This window comes from Nothobranchius furzeri, chromosome 18, assembly GCF_043380555.1.
Source record: "Nothobranchius furzeri strain GRZ-AD chromosome 18, NfurGRZ-RIMD1, whole genome shotgun sequence".
Lineage (NCBI taxonomy): Eukaryota > Metazoa > Chordata > Actinopteri > Cyprinodontiformes > Nothobranchiidae > Nothobranchius > Nothobranchius furzeri.
The window spans coordinates 39,915,584-39,932,945 of NC_091758.1; the positions used below are offsets into that span (position 1 = coordinate 39,915,584).

A 17,362-nucleotide genomic window follows, 5' to 3' on the forward strand; every position below is an offset into this window, starting at 1 on the left:
TGGGAATTTGACACTGAATTCTGATTGTGCTGCGCCATGAGGAAATACCCTCTGAAAATGGGGCCAATTGGCCGTTCCGTTGAGGAGTAATCACAATTAAAGAGAATGACCCCAGTCACCTGCCGGTCGAGTGCCCACAAAGCCAAAAGAGCACTTAAACGATGAGCTACAGCTAAAAAATTGCCAGGGCTTGCTCGGGGTGGTGCCTGCATGCGTAATCGGTGTTTGTTTGGTGAAAATCGGCTGAAAAAATGCCACATTTGAGACCACATGGCAAGAAAGGCGGGAAAACTGCCCACACGGCCCAAACGGACCCTCAAAGGGTTCCGACCAGCATGACTTTGACGTGTATGGTTTGGGCCAGAACCGGGATGCACCAAAAAAAGTTGTGTGCGCCTCGGCCAAACGTAAGCCGAACAGCAGCCCAAAAAGGGGTCAAATCTAGTTCAGGCTCCATTTCGGGCCTTTAGCTCTTGCATATAGGGATTTTTCGACCCACCTTCCATCGTCCAATTAAGACGAAACGTGGTGAGCACTTACAACTTATCAGTAGCGACTCTTACCAATATTTCCAGATTTTTATCTTGTTCAGGGGCTGATATATTACCTGAAAAATGCCTAAAAATTAATTTTGGCCTACGTTTCTGTCTTTTAAATGAGCCCAAAATGAAAAAGGCCTAAAATGTTTTGTGACCTTTAACCTTTCTGTATGGCCTAGCAGCCTATAAAATGGGAGGGTCGGACCAGAGGGTCACCTGAAGCTACAGTAAAAATTTCAAGGTTAATCAGAAGCTAAGTTTCAGCGGCTGAATATTAAAGGTACACCTTAATGAGGTTCACCTTTGTCCTAGTTACAAAGCAAACAAGCAGGGGAAAGGGATGCTTAACCCTTCAATTTGGCCTAAGTTTCAGTCTTTTCAAGCAGCTCAATGGCACGCATGGCACCAAAATTATGCCACCTCCTAACAGTGAAAAGTGTGGGTTTTGGGGGGCTATATCTTGGAAACCACAAAAGACTTTGGCATGCACCACCTCAGGTGGACTCGTCCCAGGCCCCAGATCAACATACTAAAAGATGGGGTCACTGGCACAAGCAGAAATTTTTTTCTACTTTGGACCAACTGAATCATCAGGTCTTTTTTGGAGCTATGTGTCCAAGAACCTATTTTGTGGCTGAAATCAGACATAGGATTTTTTTCTGGGGGGTTTCTGGGAATTTGACACTGAATTCTGATTGTGCTGCCCCATGAGGAAATACCCTCTGAAAATGGGGCCAATTGGCCGTTCCGTTGAGGAGTAATCACAATTAAAGAGAATGACCCCAGTCACCTGCCGGTCGAGTGCCCACAAGGCCAAAAGAGCACTTAAACGATGAGCTACGGCTAAAAAATTGCCAGGGCTTGCTCGGGGTGGTGCCTGCATGCGGAATCTGTGTTTGTTTGGTGAAAATCGGCTGAAAAAATGCCACATTTGAGACCACATGGCAAGAAAGGCGGGAAAACTGCCCACACGGCCCAAACGGACCCTCAAAGGGTTCTGACCAGCATGACTTTGACGTGTATGGTTTGGGCCAGAACCGGGATGCACCAAAAAAAGTTGTGTGCGCCTCGGACAAACGTAAGCCGAACAGCAGCCAAAAAGGGGGTCAAATCTAGTTCAGGCTCCATTTCGGGCCTTTAGCTCTTGCATGTAGGGATTTTTTGACCCACCTTCCATCGTCCAATTAAGACGAAATGTGGTGAGCACTTACAACTTATCATTACAGTCTTGTTGTCAGTGTGAAATTGCTGGTGGCCACCACATCAATACATTTATCTTTGGCTTCAATTTTTTTCATTTTAGTCTACATGTGGTTTTATAGTGTTGCTACATGTGAAGGAAGTCTATTAATTAATATTTTCATCAAGGAGTTTGCATATATTATTACTTAAAAAGTATAGGTTGTGTTTCATGTGTATATTTTAATAGTCTTCACAATATTTAATAATTTTTTTAACTACATCATTCTCACTAGTGTTGCAGGGCAAGAGAAACACTGGACAAGCCTCAGTCCATCACAGAGACACACCCTGGGACAAACAACCAGTCGCATAATCACTCATAACTAGGGACAATTTAGATTCACCAGTTACCTTGATTGATGTGCATGTTTTTGGTCTGTGGAAAGAAACCAGCGCTTACATAGGGAGAACATGCTACCTCCACACAAAAAGGCCACGCAAGCTGGATTGAAACAGGTGGCTTATTTGCTATGAGGCAACATTGCTACTAATTTCACCACCATCAAGCCCCACAATAGTTCATTATGATGAAAGTCCAAGTCTGAAGTTAAAGAACTTATATCAAATAAAAATTTAGAAATAGAATTTACCAACAGGTAATTGAATATTAAACTCAAAGTTAGTCCTGTATCCTGTTCTCCCATTTGCTAAGTTTTATGTGAGCTTAAAAATAAAAGCATGTAAAAGAAGGTGTTTTTAAAAATTTTGGTTTCAGATAAAAAAAAACAACCAATCATTTAATTTTTTTTAGTCTTTATTTCTAGTTGAAAATGTAAAGGGGAATGTTTTTTTCTACAGGGTCAAGTCATGAACATTGAGGCAGGGTGAGGGAGACGTGGCCCTTTTCAATCCAAACTGTTCTGTACAGGTTGTTTCTCTTGAGTTCAGAGGCACTCATCAACAAGAAGTCAGGGTGGGGGATGGGTGGCATTAAACAGTGGACTGGCTAACTCAGGGTGGGGGATGGGTGGCATTAAACAGTGGACTGGCTAACTCTTAAACCTCTGCTGCATTCAAGGAAAATGTGTAACTACCAGTACACTAGTTACACTCAACATCAAATCTGAACCCTGTCTTTTTAAATATAAATTTCACACTGTGTTAAAAAGTGCATAAAAATTTCCTTAAAAGTCATTACATGAGCAATTTTTCAAAAGAAATATTTTAATCTATTAAAACGTGGAGATCTGCACGCAGTTCTCAACTTTCCCAGTGCTCCTGAAAGCAACATCAGTGAGGGGATTCACGCAGCTGCAGAGCATCGGAGAAGCAGATGGAAACTGTTTCAGTGTTTGGAACCAGAAAAAAGTCTGCAACTAAACCAGGTAAGATTTATTTTTATTCATAGTTAACTGTGTGAGGTGTTTGTGTGTATGTATTTTGTTTATTTTGTCAAAAAAGATTGACAACTGGTGTAGTTTCGTGTAGCCTGTGTTGTAAGCTTAACAAAGTAAAATCAGGGGATCATTTTTATCTTTTATTTGTTTTCAGAACAGTTGAATTATCTTACTTTATTCCTTAAACCACTGCAGGGATCCTTTTTATTGCTTTGAATGTACTTGCTTTGCTGCAAACTTCAACCCACTGTTTTAGCTTGCTAACCGGGATTTAGCATGACATATTGACAAAAGGACTTGTAGCCCAAACTATTGCCTTTGACTTTCTAGTCAATTCAAACTGTAAAGAAGACATTTGCTTCCAATCTATGAGTTTGCTTCTCTGAACATACCAGTACTGGTCCAGAACTACAATGATTACCGGAAGTGCGTTCATCCTGGAACTATGCCAGCAAAAAAGCACTGAGGTGCATTAGCAGTTTAATTAGTTTTAATTATTTTAAGTCACACAGAGAATAAGAAAATAAACTGCTGCATCAACCTGTAATGTGTAATTACTAATACTAAACTGCATTGTAGACCTGTGTGCAGTAAATGGTCAATGTACAGTAACTGAGTAAGCCAACAGCCTGTGGGTGGACATTGAGTAGTTTACCACTGTGAGATTATCTTTTTGTGATTTTTATTTGACAAACAAACGCTGTAAGTATTGCTGATAGGTTAGTGAATTAAGTTAATTAATTTTTACAGTCAAAATACCTAATGTATTTGAAACTTTTACACTAAGGACCCACAATTTTAACCACAACACATGAATATTTTTTAAATAAAATTATTTTATTGAACATGGTACTTTTTGATGGAAAATTTAGCTGCACAGACTAACACTGTAACCTGCAGCTCAGTCTCGTCTCCTGTGCTCCTTGTACAGAGTGAAATTGTCTGACTCCCATACAGGAGAACAATTTAATCTGTTAAGCAAACAATCAGCTGATAGTTTAAGACGGTCTATAAAGTTGACTACAAGCTAGTGAACATTAAACCACAACAGCATTCTGCCGGTTACCGGCAGTACTCATAGCTCATTTTTGTCTTCCACTCAGCCAAGTTTTATTTCATATTTTACTTTTAATACACACTAAATATACAGCTGTAGAAGAGAAGCTAGGGTTTTTCCTGCGTTCAAATTTGTGTGGCCGCCACGTGAGAGACCAACTCTTATCTGCCCCTGGGAGCCCCGTAATGCATAGCGTCATTTCAATATGGGGGTGTCCGCGACAATTTTTTATATGCAGGTAGCGGCGCTGTGGCTGCTTTATATAGTGAATCGTTGCATTCTCCCTCAACCCAAATCCTCGGATCACGCATTTTAGCTAAAATGCTAATGTTAACTTGCCTTGCATTGACTGTAGAGTTGTGGGTGATGGTCACGCAGATGTGTCATGAAATTTGAAGCGTTGCTGCTCACAGACACTTTTTCTGCACGTGCTGCAAACAGGATAGCCGTCTTCTATCAACTGTCCCTCGGCATTCTTCATATATCCAAAAAAATGCCCATACTTCCAACTTTGTCTTCTCTGAGAGATAATAAATGTCCTGAGCGCTGCCGTCTCCTCCTCTGGCCATTATTTCGGCTTTAGCCTCAAGAAAGTTTTGGTTGTAAACAACAAAGTGCGCATGTGCTGCAGGCAACTGCAGCAGATGATACGGTGGTCGGTAAGGGTCACCGCGCCTACATTGCAGCCACGGTAATCCACCGAGATAATATATATTTTTTAAAACAAGACGATTATTATTATTGTCCACTTTTTTACCGGGGTTTACCACTACACTGGTTACCGTGACAACCCTAATGCCACCATTACATTGTTTGCAGCAGAAATTAAGTGTTCTTACCATTTCCAATACAAATGCATGTTAATGAAATCCATTATATTTTACTGGCTATATTTATGTGTTATTTTGACTAAGGTGAGGGTTATTAATGAAAACCTAAAATGTTACTGAAATGTAGGTCGATTTTTAAAAATATTTTAAACTTTAAATATCAGATGGGAAAAAGGAACTAAATCACAATCTAATGCATATTATTGAACCTTTTATAATAAGTCTGTTGTTTCAGCCTGATAATTTTGTTGTTTTATTTCAAATGTTTTAGCAGCAAACCAGTTTTGTTTCACTTGAAACGTTGTCAAATGGGATATTCAATTAATCAACAGAAACTTAGATGAGAACACTTAATGAAAAAATATTTTTGCCTTTAAAAAAGTGAGGCAGTTGAATGCACAGAATATGCATGTGCTGGTGCATGGTCAAGATGGTACCACCTCTGCCTCAGTTTGAGCCAGGAAAAACCCTGGAAGCATTACCTAAAACAAGGAAAATACTTCCAATCATAGCCATGAATACGTAGATGCCCCATTGGCCACTGGAGATCGTAACAGCTTTGTCGCTGTATTGGATGGGTCTCCTCACTGTCCACAGTCAATGCAGAGTGAGCAACTATGCCCGTTTTTGTTCAGCTTACGGTTAACACAACGGGCGTACAATTGAAAACAGATCACTTGGAATTACTATTGACTTTTCTAGCCTTCCTGATTGTACTTTATATTTTAATTTATTTTGTTTCATTATATTCATATATTAATTATGCTATATCATGTGTCTGATTTTGCAAAAAAGCTTGATAAAATGTGCTGTTTAGTTGGGTAAGCACCTTAGAAATGAATGCACTGGGGGCAAATTCCTTCACATTTACATGTTCTTTTTTGTAGATAATAAGCAGAAGGAAGAAGAACAGGAAGAGATAATGGTAAGTATTTCTTAATTATCCTATAGGACTTAAATATGGCTTAAAAATAAAATCTCAGATTTTTTCTTCCAAATTCTAATTGAATTTTATTATTTTTCTCCCTTCTTTTTCTTGAAAAGAAAATACAAATAACAGACAATTTTTTTATTTTGTCAAAAAAATTGTTTTAGAAACATCTTTAGGATTTTGGTCACCATGAAGGCAGAAGGCAGCTGGTAATCAAACAAAATATTCACTGATTTAGTGTTGTATTAAATTTGTTTAGACATTTCTACTTATAACTTCAAGATCATATATAACAAATTTATATTTTTAACCAAACATAATCAGTACTGACACTAAACAGCTTTGTTTGAATTAAAAACGTCTGTGATTGCCAGTAAACTGAACCTGGGTCAGGCTAATGCTTGGAATGGACGTACTACCAACATATATGAAAAATTTAATTACAACTATTTACTGGTTAGAATATTCTTTAGCTGTCTGTTATTTCAGGTTTTGGTTTGGAACTAAATTATTTGCCAGTGTGTTATAGCAACCCAACTTTAACTAGCTTGATTAATGCTTTTTAACCGTAATAAACCAGAGGCCCCTCCTGTACTGGAAAGAAAAGTTCCTTTAGTAAGGTTGCTGAGAAAGCTAACAGCTGGCATTGGTGAGGAGTAAGCACCACCTCACCCCTGCCACGTGGACCTCAAGAGATAAACCATCAATCCTGCTCAATGGTCAACTTTCCTTGCGGGGGTCACCCATTAGGACAGTGGGAGGGTTAAACTGAGAACAAATCAAGATAGGAAACAATCTGCCTGATTTTTCACCATTAAAATGCCACTGTATTCATGAGGGCATAATGCAGCTCACTGATGGCAGCATTGGCCCAGTCTGTCAGCTAACTCATGTTGGAAGGTCCCAGTGGCAAGAAATCACAAAGTTGTCAATAACGGAGTATGGACTGGAATTAGATTAGTGTGGTTTGTCAGTGGCTCCACAAAGGGTCTCAAATCATGTCACAGCTCCAGAAGGATCTCTGTCAGGAGGCAGCATCTACTCAAAAGCACCTCTAGATTCTCACTACAGGGAAAATGTCCACTAGAGAACACGGTCTGCTAAATCTTCCAACAACAACAGATCTACCATGCTACAATGTCAGCTTCCCGTCGGTCAAAGATGCCTTTTTATCGGTTCCAATATCAATTACACGACAAAACTGTTTCTCCACAGACATAATTACTGATTGGGTAAAAATAATTTGTGGATGAGGAAGAATCGTGGATGACTGAGACCTTCAATACTACGGTTACACCATTTTACTATTAGATGCTGTTCGTACGCATGGTCAGACGTGTTATGTTTAAGAACATTTCTACACACAAGTTCCATCATGCTAAATACCACACTATGACCTGTTCATTACTAAAACAATCTACTGTGCTGCTAAGTCTTTGTGTCTAACATTAACTAATACCACCATTAAAACAGCGATTTAAAATGGCATTAGGTGAAAGTAGCTGTGTAGATGGTTGTGTTGGTTCTCTGATGACCTGTCCAGATGTACTCCATCTCACCAAATGGATAAAGCATGTATAAAGTGCGCATGCATGAATAGAAAGATGAATAGATGTAGTTCTCCCTCATTACTGCACTAATGTCGGACTAGAAGACTCAAGAAGTCCTGTAACAAAGGTGTGAGCTCAGCAGAGCAACTCTGTTGACTGCAGGATGTTCTTCATGTTACTGTCACATGATAAAGTGCAGGGGTCACATGGCAGCAGCTTTACAGACTGTTGTCCCAAAATTAAGCCAAAATTTCTTTCTGGCCACTGCCAAGTTGTATTTTGGAGCCAAAGTCTGAACTCTCAGCACATGGGGCTGAAAGTATAAAGAAAAGCATCCAATGGCCTATTAGAGTGGGGCTGGATGATATAGCAAAAAAGTATGTAGATAAATGTTGTTTTAAATTGATCATAATTGATAATTATTGAAATATATATATATATATTTTTTAAAAATGTAGAAAATATTTTACATGCACCCCTGGCCATTTTATTTTTGGTATTTTGATTTTTTTTCTCTGCCTCTTCTTGCTGCAACGTCTTTAGGGCTTCCACAAATGGCTATTTTAGTAGTCGACTAATCGTGTCATTTATAAAAGTTTAGCTTATTGCACCAGGATGCACTAATATACCATCATTAGCTTCTAGTCTGAAGTGTGATCAGCTATGGGCCATCTAATAATAAAGACAAGATGATAGCTTAGCAAACAACTTTAATTAACTTGTAACCTGTTGATACAAATGCTACAACTACATGGAGGTAGGCACCTAAAACCAAAAATGACTTGTGTTCACAAGAGGCATGGTGGCAAGGTTGAAGTGCTTCATCTTCCAATCTTCACTCAGGAAATAGCAGGACACACCAAGGTACGCCTTTGTAGCACGGCTAGTCCACACATTAGCAGTCAGGTATCATCGGCAGCTCTGAGGGTCTGCTTTAGTGTAAAGATAAAAGATATTAAAGTTAGTTTATTTACCAGATTAATAATTCTGTTAAATCAAATAAAGTAGGTTAAGTTTTAACACAAAGAAAATGTTTTATGCTTTAAAACTATTAGGTTTCTTGATTGTTCAGTCAGCGACCTTTTTATTTTTTCATAAATGCATTTTATTCTAATGTTTATTTTATTTGTATCTAGAGAGAAACTGACACACACACACATCTTAAAAGTTGTGTAACTCTTCTTTTCCATCATGGTGGTGAAGTGGGACCAGCCTGGTAGATGGTTGTTGTCATATATATGTCTGTAAACTCCACTCTAACGTAGCGGGATGGAATCAATCATTAGCGTTTGTAACTGGAGCAAAAATATGTGACATACAAACGTGTTCTAAAGGTAACAATGTCACCATCTCTACTGGTGTTGCTGCAGCTATAATCACAAGTAGCTCTTCTCAGCTCTACTGACTCTCAAAAAACTATTTTCGACATTCAAAACTCTGCTCAACCCTCCTTCTCCACCTCCTACCAACAATCTATCAGCAGTCACCTTTGCCTCATTCTTCACTGACTTGCAGCTATAAGCTATCAGTTTACTCAACTGGCCACTCCTGAACATTCGCTTCCACAATCTCCTTCTAGCCCAACCATCTCAGGCCCTACTGCTTCATTTTCCTCTTTGTCCCCTCTCACTGAGAACTGTGTGTCCAAGCTTGTCACGTGCAGCCGCCCTACTACATGCCCAGGACCCCATTCCGACTAAGCTGCTCCAAGCTATTGCTCCTACAGTAGCTGCAGCAGGCACTTATGTGATCAACGCTTCCCTGACATCCGGATTTCCTATCTCTGTCAAGCATGCTCTGGTTAAACCTCTGCTAAAAAAAAAACCATCTCTTCCTCCAAATCATGTGGAGAACTACCGACCTATCTCTCTCCTCCTTTTTCTGTCCAAAATCACAGAAAAGGTGGCTTTCATGCAGATCACAGAATACCTCTCACAAAACTGTCTGCTTGACCCTTACCAATCTGGGTTCAAAAAGGGCCACTCCACTGAAACTGCTCTTTTAGCAGTGATGGAATCCTTAAAAGAAGCTAGAGCAACTGCCAAATCCTCAGTGCTTATCCTGCTCGACTTATCGGCTGCATTTGACACTGTCAAAAATGGCTTCCTTTTGTCCACACTCTCTAGCATGGGCATCACAGAGAAAGCACATGCCTGGTTTGAATCGTACCTCACAGGACGATCATTTAGTGTACAGTGATCCCTCATTTATCGCGGTAGATGCGTTCCAGACCTGGCCGCGATAGGTGAAAATCCGCGAAGTAGGGACACCATATTTACAGTATTTATTTAACAGGAGAGGGAGCGCAGCTGATCCTCATCAGCCTGATCAGCGGGACGGCTTTAAAAGGAGGACGGTTATCCAGATACCACGCCGTATGATTAACTACTGCCTGACTCGCTTCTCCTCCGGATTCTCTCCCATTTTGGAGACTTCTGGATACTCACCGGTTCGCTGCCTGGATAACAACTCCGCTCTGCCGTCCCGCTCTCCACCGTGCTCACGCTCCCTCTCCGTTACCTCGTACTCCTCATCCGTCTACTCTGCCACCTGGAAATCTACAATTCGCCTCTGGATATCACCCCGGCTCAACTCCACATTCACCCTGAACTTCCGCATTTTGCTGCTTCCTGGTTTACCCTCCACTGGATCACCAGTGCGCCCTCAGTTCTCATCATTAAAGAAATAAAATTATTGTTTATCTTTTACCTCGACTCGAGTCTGATTCTGTATGTCTTTGGTTAGACACTTACCCCAAAACATGACAGAAAAATACGGCGAATCGGTGAAAAATTCCGCGAATCGGCGAATTTCCCTTGAATAAGGCTCCAAAGAAAAAAATCTGCAAAGTCGTGAATCCGCGATAAACGAACCGCGAATTAGCGAGGGATCACTGTATCTTGGCTTGGACAATCCTCTACCATGCACCATCTTGCCACAGGAGTCCCCCAGGGCTCTGTTCTAGGACCTCTTCTCTTTGCCATATACACCACCTCACTGGGTGAGATCATTCGATCACATGGCTTCTCCTACCACTGCTATGCAGACGACACCCAGCTCTATCTGTCATTTCCACCGGACGACCACACTGTCTCTGCACGAATATCAAACTGTCTCTCTGACATATCAAAATGGATGAAATCCCACCATCTCCAACTCAACCTCTCTAAAACTGAACTACTTGTCATCCCAGCAAACCCATCCATACAGCACAATATCTCAATCCAAAATGACTTCCTATCTCTGGCTCCTTCAAAGGCAGTTCGAAATCTGGATGAACACCTGACCTTTAAAGATCGTGTTGCCTCTGTTGCTCGTTCATGCCGCTTTGCGCTGTATAACATACGAAAGATCAGACCATACCTAACACAACATGCCACTCAGGTCCTGGTGCAATCTACTGTCATTTCCCGCCTCGATTACTGCAATGCCCTTCTAACTGGTCTTCCAGGCTGTACTGTGAGACCTCTTCAAATGGTCCAGAATGAAGCGGTGTGTCTGGTCTTCAAATAGCCAAAAAGAGCACAAGTCACCCCTCTGTTCATTGAGCTCCACTGGCTACCGCTAGCAGCACACATCAAATTCAAACTGCTAACACTAGCATACAAAGTCCGAGATGGTACGGCTCCCATCTACCTGAATCCTCTTGCAAAGGCTTACGTCTCGGCCTGGTCGCTCCGGTCATCACAGGATCGTCGACTAGCAGTGCCTACACCACGCTCAGGACAATCCAGACTCTTCTCATACATCGTTCCACAAATGTGGAATGACCTACCAAGCACTACCAGAACAGGGGCTTCCATTTCAATTGTCAAGAAACTCCTGAAGACCCTGCTCTTCAGAGAGCGTCTTCTAAACTTGCACTTTCCCTGCACCCGTCCCCCTCTCTACTGTCCACTCCTTGTTCCCTCCTCCCCATGACTGTTGTCAAGTTGTTGTTGTTGTTGTTGTTCAAGGGCAACATGCCGATTATCACTTGTAAGTCACTTTGGACAAAAGCGTCTGCTAAATACATAAACATAAACAAACTCTGTTGATGTCAGCTGCTAACAAGAGGTAAACTTACCGAGGCGACTCTGTTCTTCCTCTTAAGATGCTCGTGCATCGCCGATGTGCTCCTGTGAAAGAGTTTTGCTTTGCAGAGTTTGCACCATGTGGCTTTCTTTTGAATTAGTATAATGCTCCCAAACTTTTCAGATATGTTGCGACTCGACACTTTCTCCGATGATGAAGGCTGAGCTGGATGGCCACCATTGCGCATGCGCCTTGGAGCCAAGGTGGTGGCTGAGCAGAGAGGCAAGAAGCAAAAGCCCAACGTGCCGCAGCAGGCGACATTTTAAAAAATTGTTTATAAAATAAGGTTTATTTTATTTGTCTGCGTTGTCGTGACGAATCGACTAATCATGGCAGCCCTAGACATCTTGCTTCCTTTCGCTCTCTTTTGGTTTGAGAGGGGAGGGCCTGGTGACGTAGCGTGCCGAGTCTGTGGATTTGATTGGTTAGGAGTGAAGGTTGGTTAATGTTTGACGCGTCCGCGAGGTCCGCACGGCTCCACGCGGAAAAGTTCCGTCATTTTAACAACCACGCCCCTCCACCGCGCCTCCGCACGGCCCAAACTTTCCGCAACGTACACCTAGGAAATTTTCTAACCACGCGGACGGTCGGACGCGGAAAAACATGGCGGACTGGCAAGAACTAGTATGGCAGAGGTTCGTAAATAGACATTTGTATGATTCAGCTCTCAGAGATCACCGTGATCAACATGTTGTTAATAATTTTTGGAAAGAAATAGCTCGCACTGTCAGAAAAGATGAGGATGCTGTTAAAAAATGCTGGAATGCCATGCTGTAAACAACAGTAATTTTTACTTCTTCTATGGTGTAGTGTTGGATGCATGCCGTAGAGCTCCATGCTGCCCCATTCAGTTTGGGAGAATATTGGCTCACCGCAGGGACAAGCCGCATGAACCATAAACACTGCAATTTGTGAAGCGCGTTTCATCCTCGAGCCGCATCACCAAGCGGAAAGTAAATGCGTCAAGCATAAACCAAGCTTAAGTAGTGAGTCTAGTATGCTGCTACCTGATAGGTTATAATGAAAAAAGGAAACTTTTTAATCGAAGTTTTATTGACCAGTTTTTTTATCTATCGCACCACATGTCTATCGATAGATATATAATTATCGTCCAGCCCTATATTAGAGCTAAACGTATTTTGGAGAAAAATTTTTGAAAATACAGCAGCAAGGTAAGAAGTGCAAGAATGAACCAAAGTCAGCAGCTGGAAATATTTTTTCTGAAGTGTAATTAAAGGTTAAGTTAAGAATTGTGGTTTAGAAATTCCTGTCCTAAACTTGAGTCTTTGCTCTATTTCTTTCAGGAGCTTTCTGCTTCAGAGGACTTTCAGACTCCAGCCATGATTTGGACAGTGATTATATCCCATCAGCTCCTCCTTCCTCAGAGGATGAACTAACCTTTTCACAGCCTAAGCTCATGAAGACACATGATGCATTAAAAAACCCTGGCAAAACCTCTCTCAGCCAAAGCTATGTTCACGAACAGAAGACACTGATGGACAGTGGTAAAAGTAATGAAGCTCTGGACATGCATTACAATGCAGATACTGAGGAAGAAAATCCGGAGGAATATGAAGATGATGAGGGTAGGTCATGTGTTACCGTTAAAACTTGCACTAAAGGCTAAATGATGACCATGTGTTCAGTCACATTTCAAATGAATAGTCAATAGTTTGAGATACTAATTCAAATTGTGTATATGTGAAAGAAATAGAGTGCCACAGAGAAAAAAAAATTAGTATTTTTCTTTAAAACTCCTTATGTTCTTTCTGTGTTTCTTTTTTAGTTCAATTTTTCTGATCTTGTCTCATACAGAGTAGCAAAGTTTATGTTTTACCTTATGTTGCTGACAGTTTTGGGTACTTCCTGTCACCTTCGGGAAGTAGCTGAAACTGTCAGCAAAATAAGCTAAAAACAGAAACTTTGCTACTCTGTATGAGATAAGAACAGAAAAATGGAACTAAACAATTTGTAGAATTGAAAAAATGTTTTGCTTAGTGATCAACTGTAACAGTTCTCATTGATTTTCAGTTATCCATTGACTATTACCCCTTCTTTCCACCGGAGCCGTCAGCAGCACGTTACTGCAGCAGCACGTCTTAGCTGCTGAAAGGAACCGCTGTGGTCAACAGAATCTTTTCCACCGGAGCCGTCAGCAGCATGTTGCCGTCCTTATGCGCCGGTTCTATTTTCTACGCGCAACGCCTCTGAAACGGGTCAAGTTCGACAGTTTTGGGGAAGGAAAGACAGGAAATCGGACGCGGAAACGGAGCGAAGCTCCCGAGATTTTCAAAATTAAGAAATGTACTGCCTTCCGGTTGCTTTACTTTAAAAAAAGTTACTAACTGTGCGGCCCCGTGAGAAGTTATCACCTAGCTAGCGGTCTCCTTTGTTTTTCAGGTCCGTATTGGCAATTATAAAACGGACAGAACATAAAACACAAACCTTTTGGAGCCATGTTGTAGTTTTCTCCTGCTTGTTGTGTTTACTGACGAAGTCACTTGTGTGACTTCGTGCTCTGTCGGTGGCAGCTGCTCCCCTGCTGCTTCGCGTCTCGTGGGAAGGGCCAAGCAGCAGCTTACGCGAGCAAGACGTGCTGCTGCAGTAACGTGCTGCTGACGGCTCCGGTGGAAAGAAGGGGTCAGTTCGTTATTTTAGGTTTATGGCATTAAAAAATTATTGTAGTATTTAGTGAGGTAAAAAAGTTTTTTTCTTACTTATTTGATAACATTTGAGTATTTTATTTGGTATCTGTCAGACAGGATTGATGTTCATGAATGTTTTGTCTTGTAGAACCTGACATTCTGACTCAGAGGCCCACAAGAGCAGAACCATCAGATGATCACAGACAGACAGCAGGAAAAAGAGGTAAACTTTTGCTTGGCTAAAGTACCTAATGATCATAAGGTCACACTTGATTTTACAACTGTTTTTCTTCTCTTTGAAGTGACGTACAGAGGAAAAGGGCCAAGGAAGAAGGTTGAACCAGCTGAAGATTCAGATGGTGAGACATCACAAGGTTCACTGCAGATGGATTTTACATAGATGTGACACTCGTTCCTGATCCTTTCCATCCTCATCACTCCCAAAGATAACCTCAACATTTTGAGCTCTGCAACCTCTTCTACCTCCCGTCTTTTCTTCGTTTATGCCGTTTCTTAACCAGACAACATGACTGCTCTCACTACTGTCTTTACAGCTTTTCTTTCCTTCTTGCTGAAACCCGTAGACTCACTGCAGTGTGATTTGGTACATAAATGTAGTTGATTCACTTTGGTTACTAATATATTCTGAATGTTCTTTATTTTTCAGATTGGGGAGAACCACTGTGCCAGTGCTCAAAATATGCAGAACCATCAGAGGACATCAAGAAGAAATATAAGATAGGTACATTTTTTCTTCATTTGTCTTTGTGCTGTTGGGTGTTGGGTTTAAATTTCTGTGTATTTTATCATATACTCATTTCATTTTTGCTAGTTTAAAGATTTACATATACACACCATGCTGAACTCTCAAGCCTACTGCACACTGGCAGCAAAAGCGCCGTGGAACGCCAACGCCATGGAACGCCAGCGGCGTGGCACCGCTTGCAATAGAGTCCATAATAGTATATGGAGTGTCACAAACAAGCTGCGTCACGGCAATTTTCAGACGCGGCCCAGGAGCGGCATGCCGAGGCGCTAAAGATAAGATCGTGTTCTAATTTTTCTGTGAGCCACTCCTGGGATGCACCAATTTCCGCAGTTACCGTTGGGCTAGACGGGAAATCACACACAGTTTCAGTGTAAAATCCATGGTAAAAGTATTGCAGCGATGCAATGTCACATAAATGAAGCCTACGTGTGATTGGCTTATTTACTCCTAGTATCATATTCCATCATATATGACATCAAACAGTGATAACAACGTGATTTCCTTCTTTTTGGTTTAATGGCGGACGGCATAAATAAACTGTAGCCTGTGAAGTCTCTAGGGATCATGTGATCTCGCAAGTCGAATGAGGAGCACATCGAAGCAGCTGCTTCGTGGCTGATCCTCTCCTGGTGTGCGCTGGTGTGCAGCAATTTTCTTGAGTAAACCTCTCCACTGCCATTCTGCGGTGCTTTTGCTTCCATTGTGCAGTAGTCACTCTCAAACAGCGCACAGCTCCGAGCTTAATAGAACTTAAGGACAGCAGCTCTGGCTGTAGCTCAGTACTGTCTAATGACGAGAAGCACATATGATACTACACTGCATCCTGATGGCATGACGGGATGTCAGATATTGGTCTAACATTAATGTTGGCCGATATCGCCATTAAAATTTAATATCGGAAAATATGTATCGTTTTCAGTCGTTTAATGACCCAACTTTTACCACTAAAACCACTAAAACAACAAAAAGAATATTCACCCAAGGCTTACTTTTCTCATCTAAAGATCTTTATAAATGTTTTATCATCTTAGTTGCAATTTACAGATTAAGAAAAAATCCATTACCAACTAATACACCATCTTAGTGTCACACTTGGGGAGAAAGAGATTCAGCTGCTGTTGGAGACAATATCAATATGGCACTTTTCCTGTTACTTATTGAAGTAGTTGTCATTTTGCACAGAAAATGTTTAAAATATAAGCATGCATGATAAATGATCAGAGATGTTGAAAACCTAAAATGTTTTAGTTTTCCTTTTTTTGTGAGAGCATATATCGAGCATTTTTATAGGAAATTACGAGTCGACAATGTTGGTAGATCAGATATCGGTAAAAAAGACAATATAGAGCATCCCTAGAATTTAGTGAAAACAATTACGTCTAGCGGTCCACAATATGCAGCTCACAGGCCAGAAAGATGTAGCTCACTAACCAGATCCATCCAGGGGAAAGTACAGCCTTTGCTGGGTGGTGTAATTTTCAGGTGAGGTCCTCAGAGAGATTAATGCCCAGGAATTTGAAGGACTGCACTAGCTCCACTTTGTGTACTCATCTTCCTCAGAGATGAGTCCAATGATGGTTGTGTCTTATTCATATTTGATGATGGTTTGATGGGTAATTTGGTGTACAGAGAGAAGAGGGAGGGGCTCAACACACTGCTCTTTGGGGAGCCAGTAATGAAGGGGTATATAGGTATACAGGCCAGTTTTGACTCTGTGTGAGTTCAGTGATGTAGTCTTTCATCCAGAAACAGGTGCAGAGTCATAGTGTGCCTATAATTGTAAAATTTGGTATTCTCTTCTAGAAGAGGACTTTTGTAACCGTTATTTTGTAGATAGGTTGCCGGCTCTCGGTAGTACATGGTAGACAGGCTACAGTTGGGTTTTATAATTCTTCTTTATTTCCGAACGGCAGGACAGAAAACTCAAACGCGCAGTTAGCCGCTGCTACTCCACTTCCTCCTTTTTTCTCTCCTACGCTTTTCTGTTAACACAGCATGTCTTCTTTCCCCTAATCCACCAGTAGGTGTTGTAAACAGATCAGCCTCTTTTACCCAGAACTCAAATCTACATAATCACAAGCATTACTGTACTGACCAAAATAATGAAATAACAAACACATGAATTATATAAACATTAAATAAAGGTTACACTTTAATCAAATTTTTTCTCAAAGGTCTATTGTTTGCCATCATCTACATTTGTTTCTCATGTGAGTCAAAGCTAGATGAAGTCGAACCTTAAACTTACAGTTGTTTTTCTTCTCATTGAAGGTACCTACAAAGTAAAAAGGTCAAGAAAGATTGTTGAATCACCTGAAGATTCACATGATGAGACAGCACAAGGTTTACTGAAGTCTGATGTTACATAAATCTTGTTGCTATCATATT

The 17,362-nt window shown here is 41.0% G+C and overlaps 1 protein-coding gene across 1 annotated transcript in view; it reads left to right on the top strand.

Annotated features, from left to right (window-relative positions):
• The first annotated feature begins 1,544 nt into the window (after positions 1-1,544).
• Positions 1,545-17,362, top strand: part of LOC139063931 (uncharacterized) — a 17,904-nt gene continuing 2,086 nt past the window's right edge. The window contains exons 1-7 of the mRNA XM_070547079.1: positions 1,545-3,106; positions 5,893-5,930; positions 12,865-13,146; positions 14,354-14,428; positions 14,508-14,564; positions 14,873-14,947; positions 17,246-17,317. Coding sequence (XP_070403180.1) covers positions 12,978-13,146; positions 14,354-14,428; positions 14,508-14,564; positions 14,873-14,947; positions 17,246-17,317 — 448 coding nt within the window. The 5' untranslated portion in view covers positions 1,545-3,106; positions 5,893-5,930; positions 12,865-12,977. The remainder of the gene's footprint in view (positions 3,107-5,892; positions 5,931-12,864; positions 13,147-14,353; positions 14,429-14,507; positions 14,565-14,872; positions 14,948-17,245; positions 17,318-17,362) is intronic.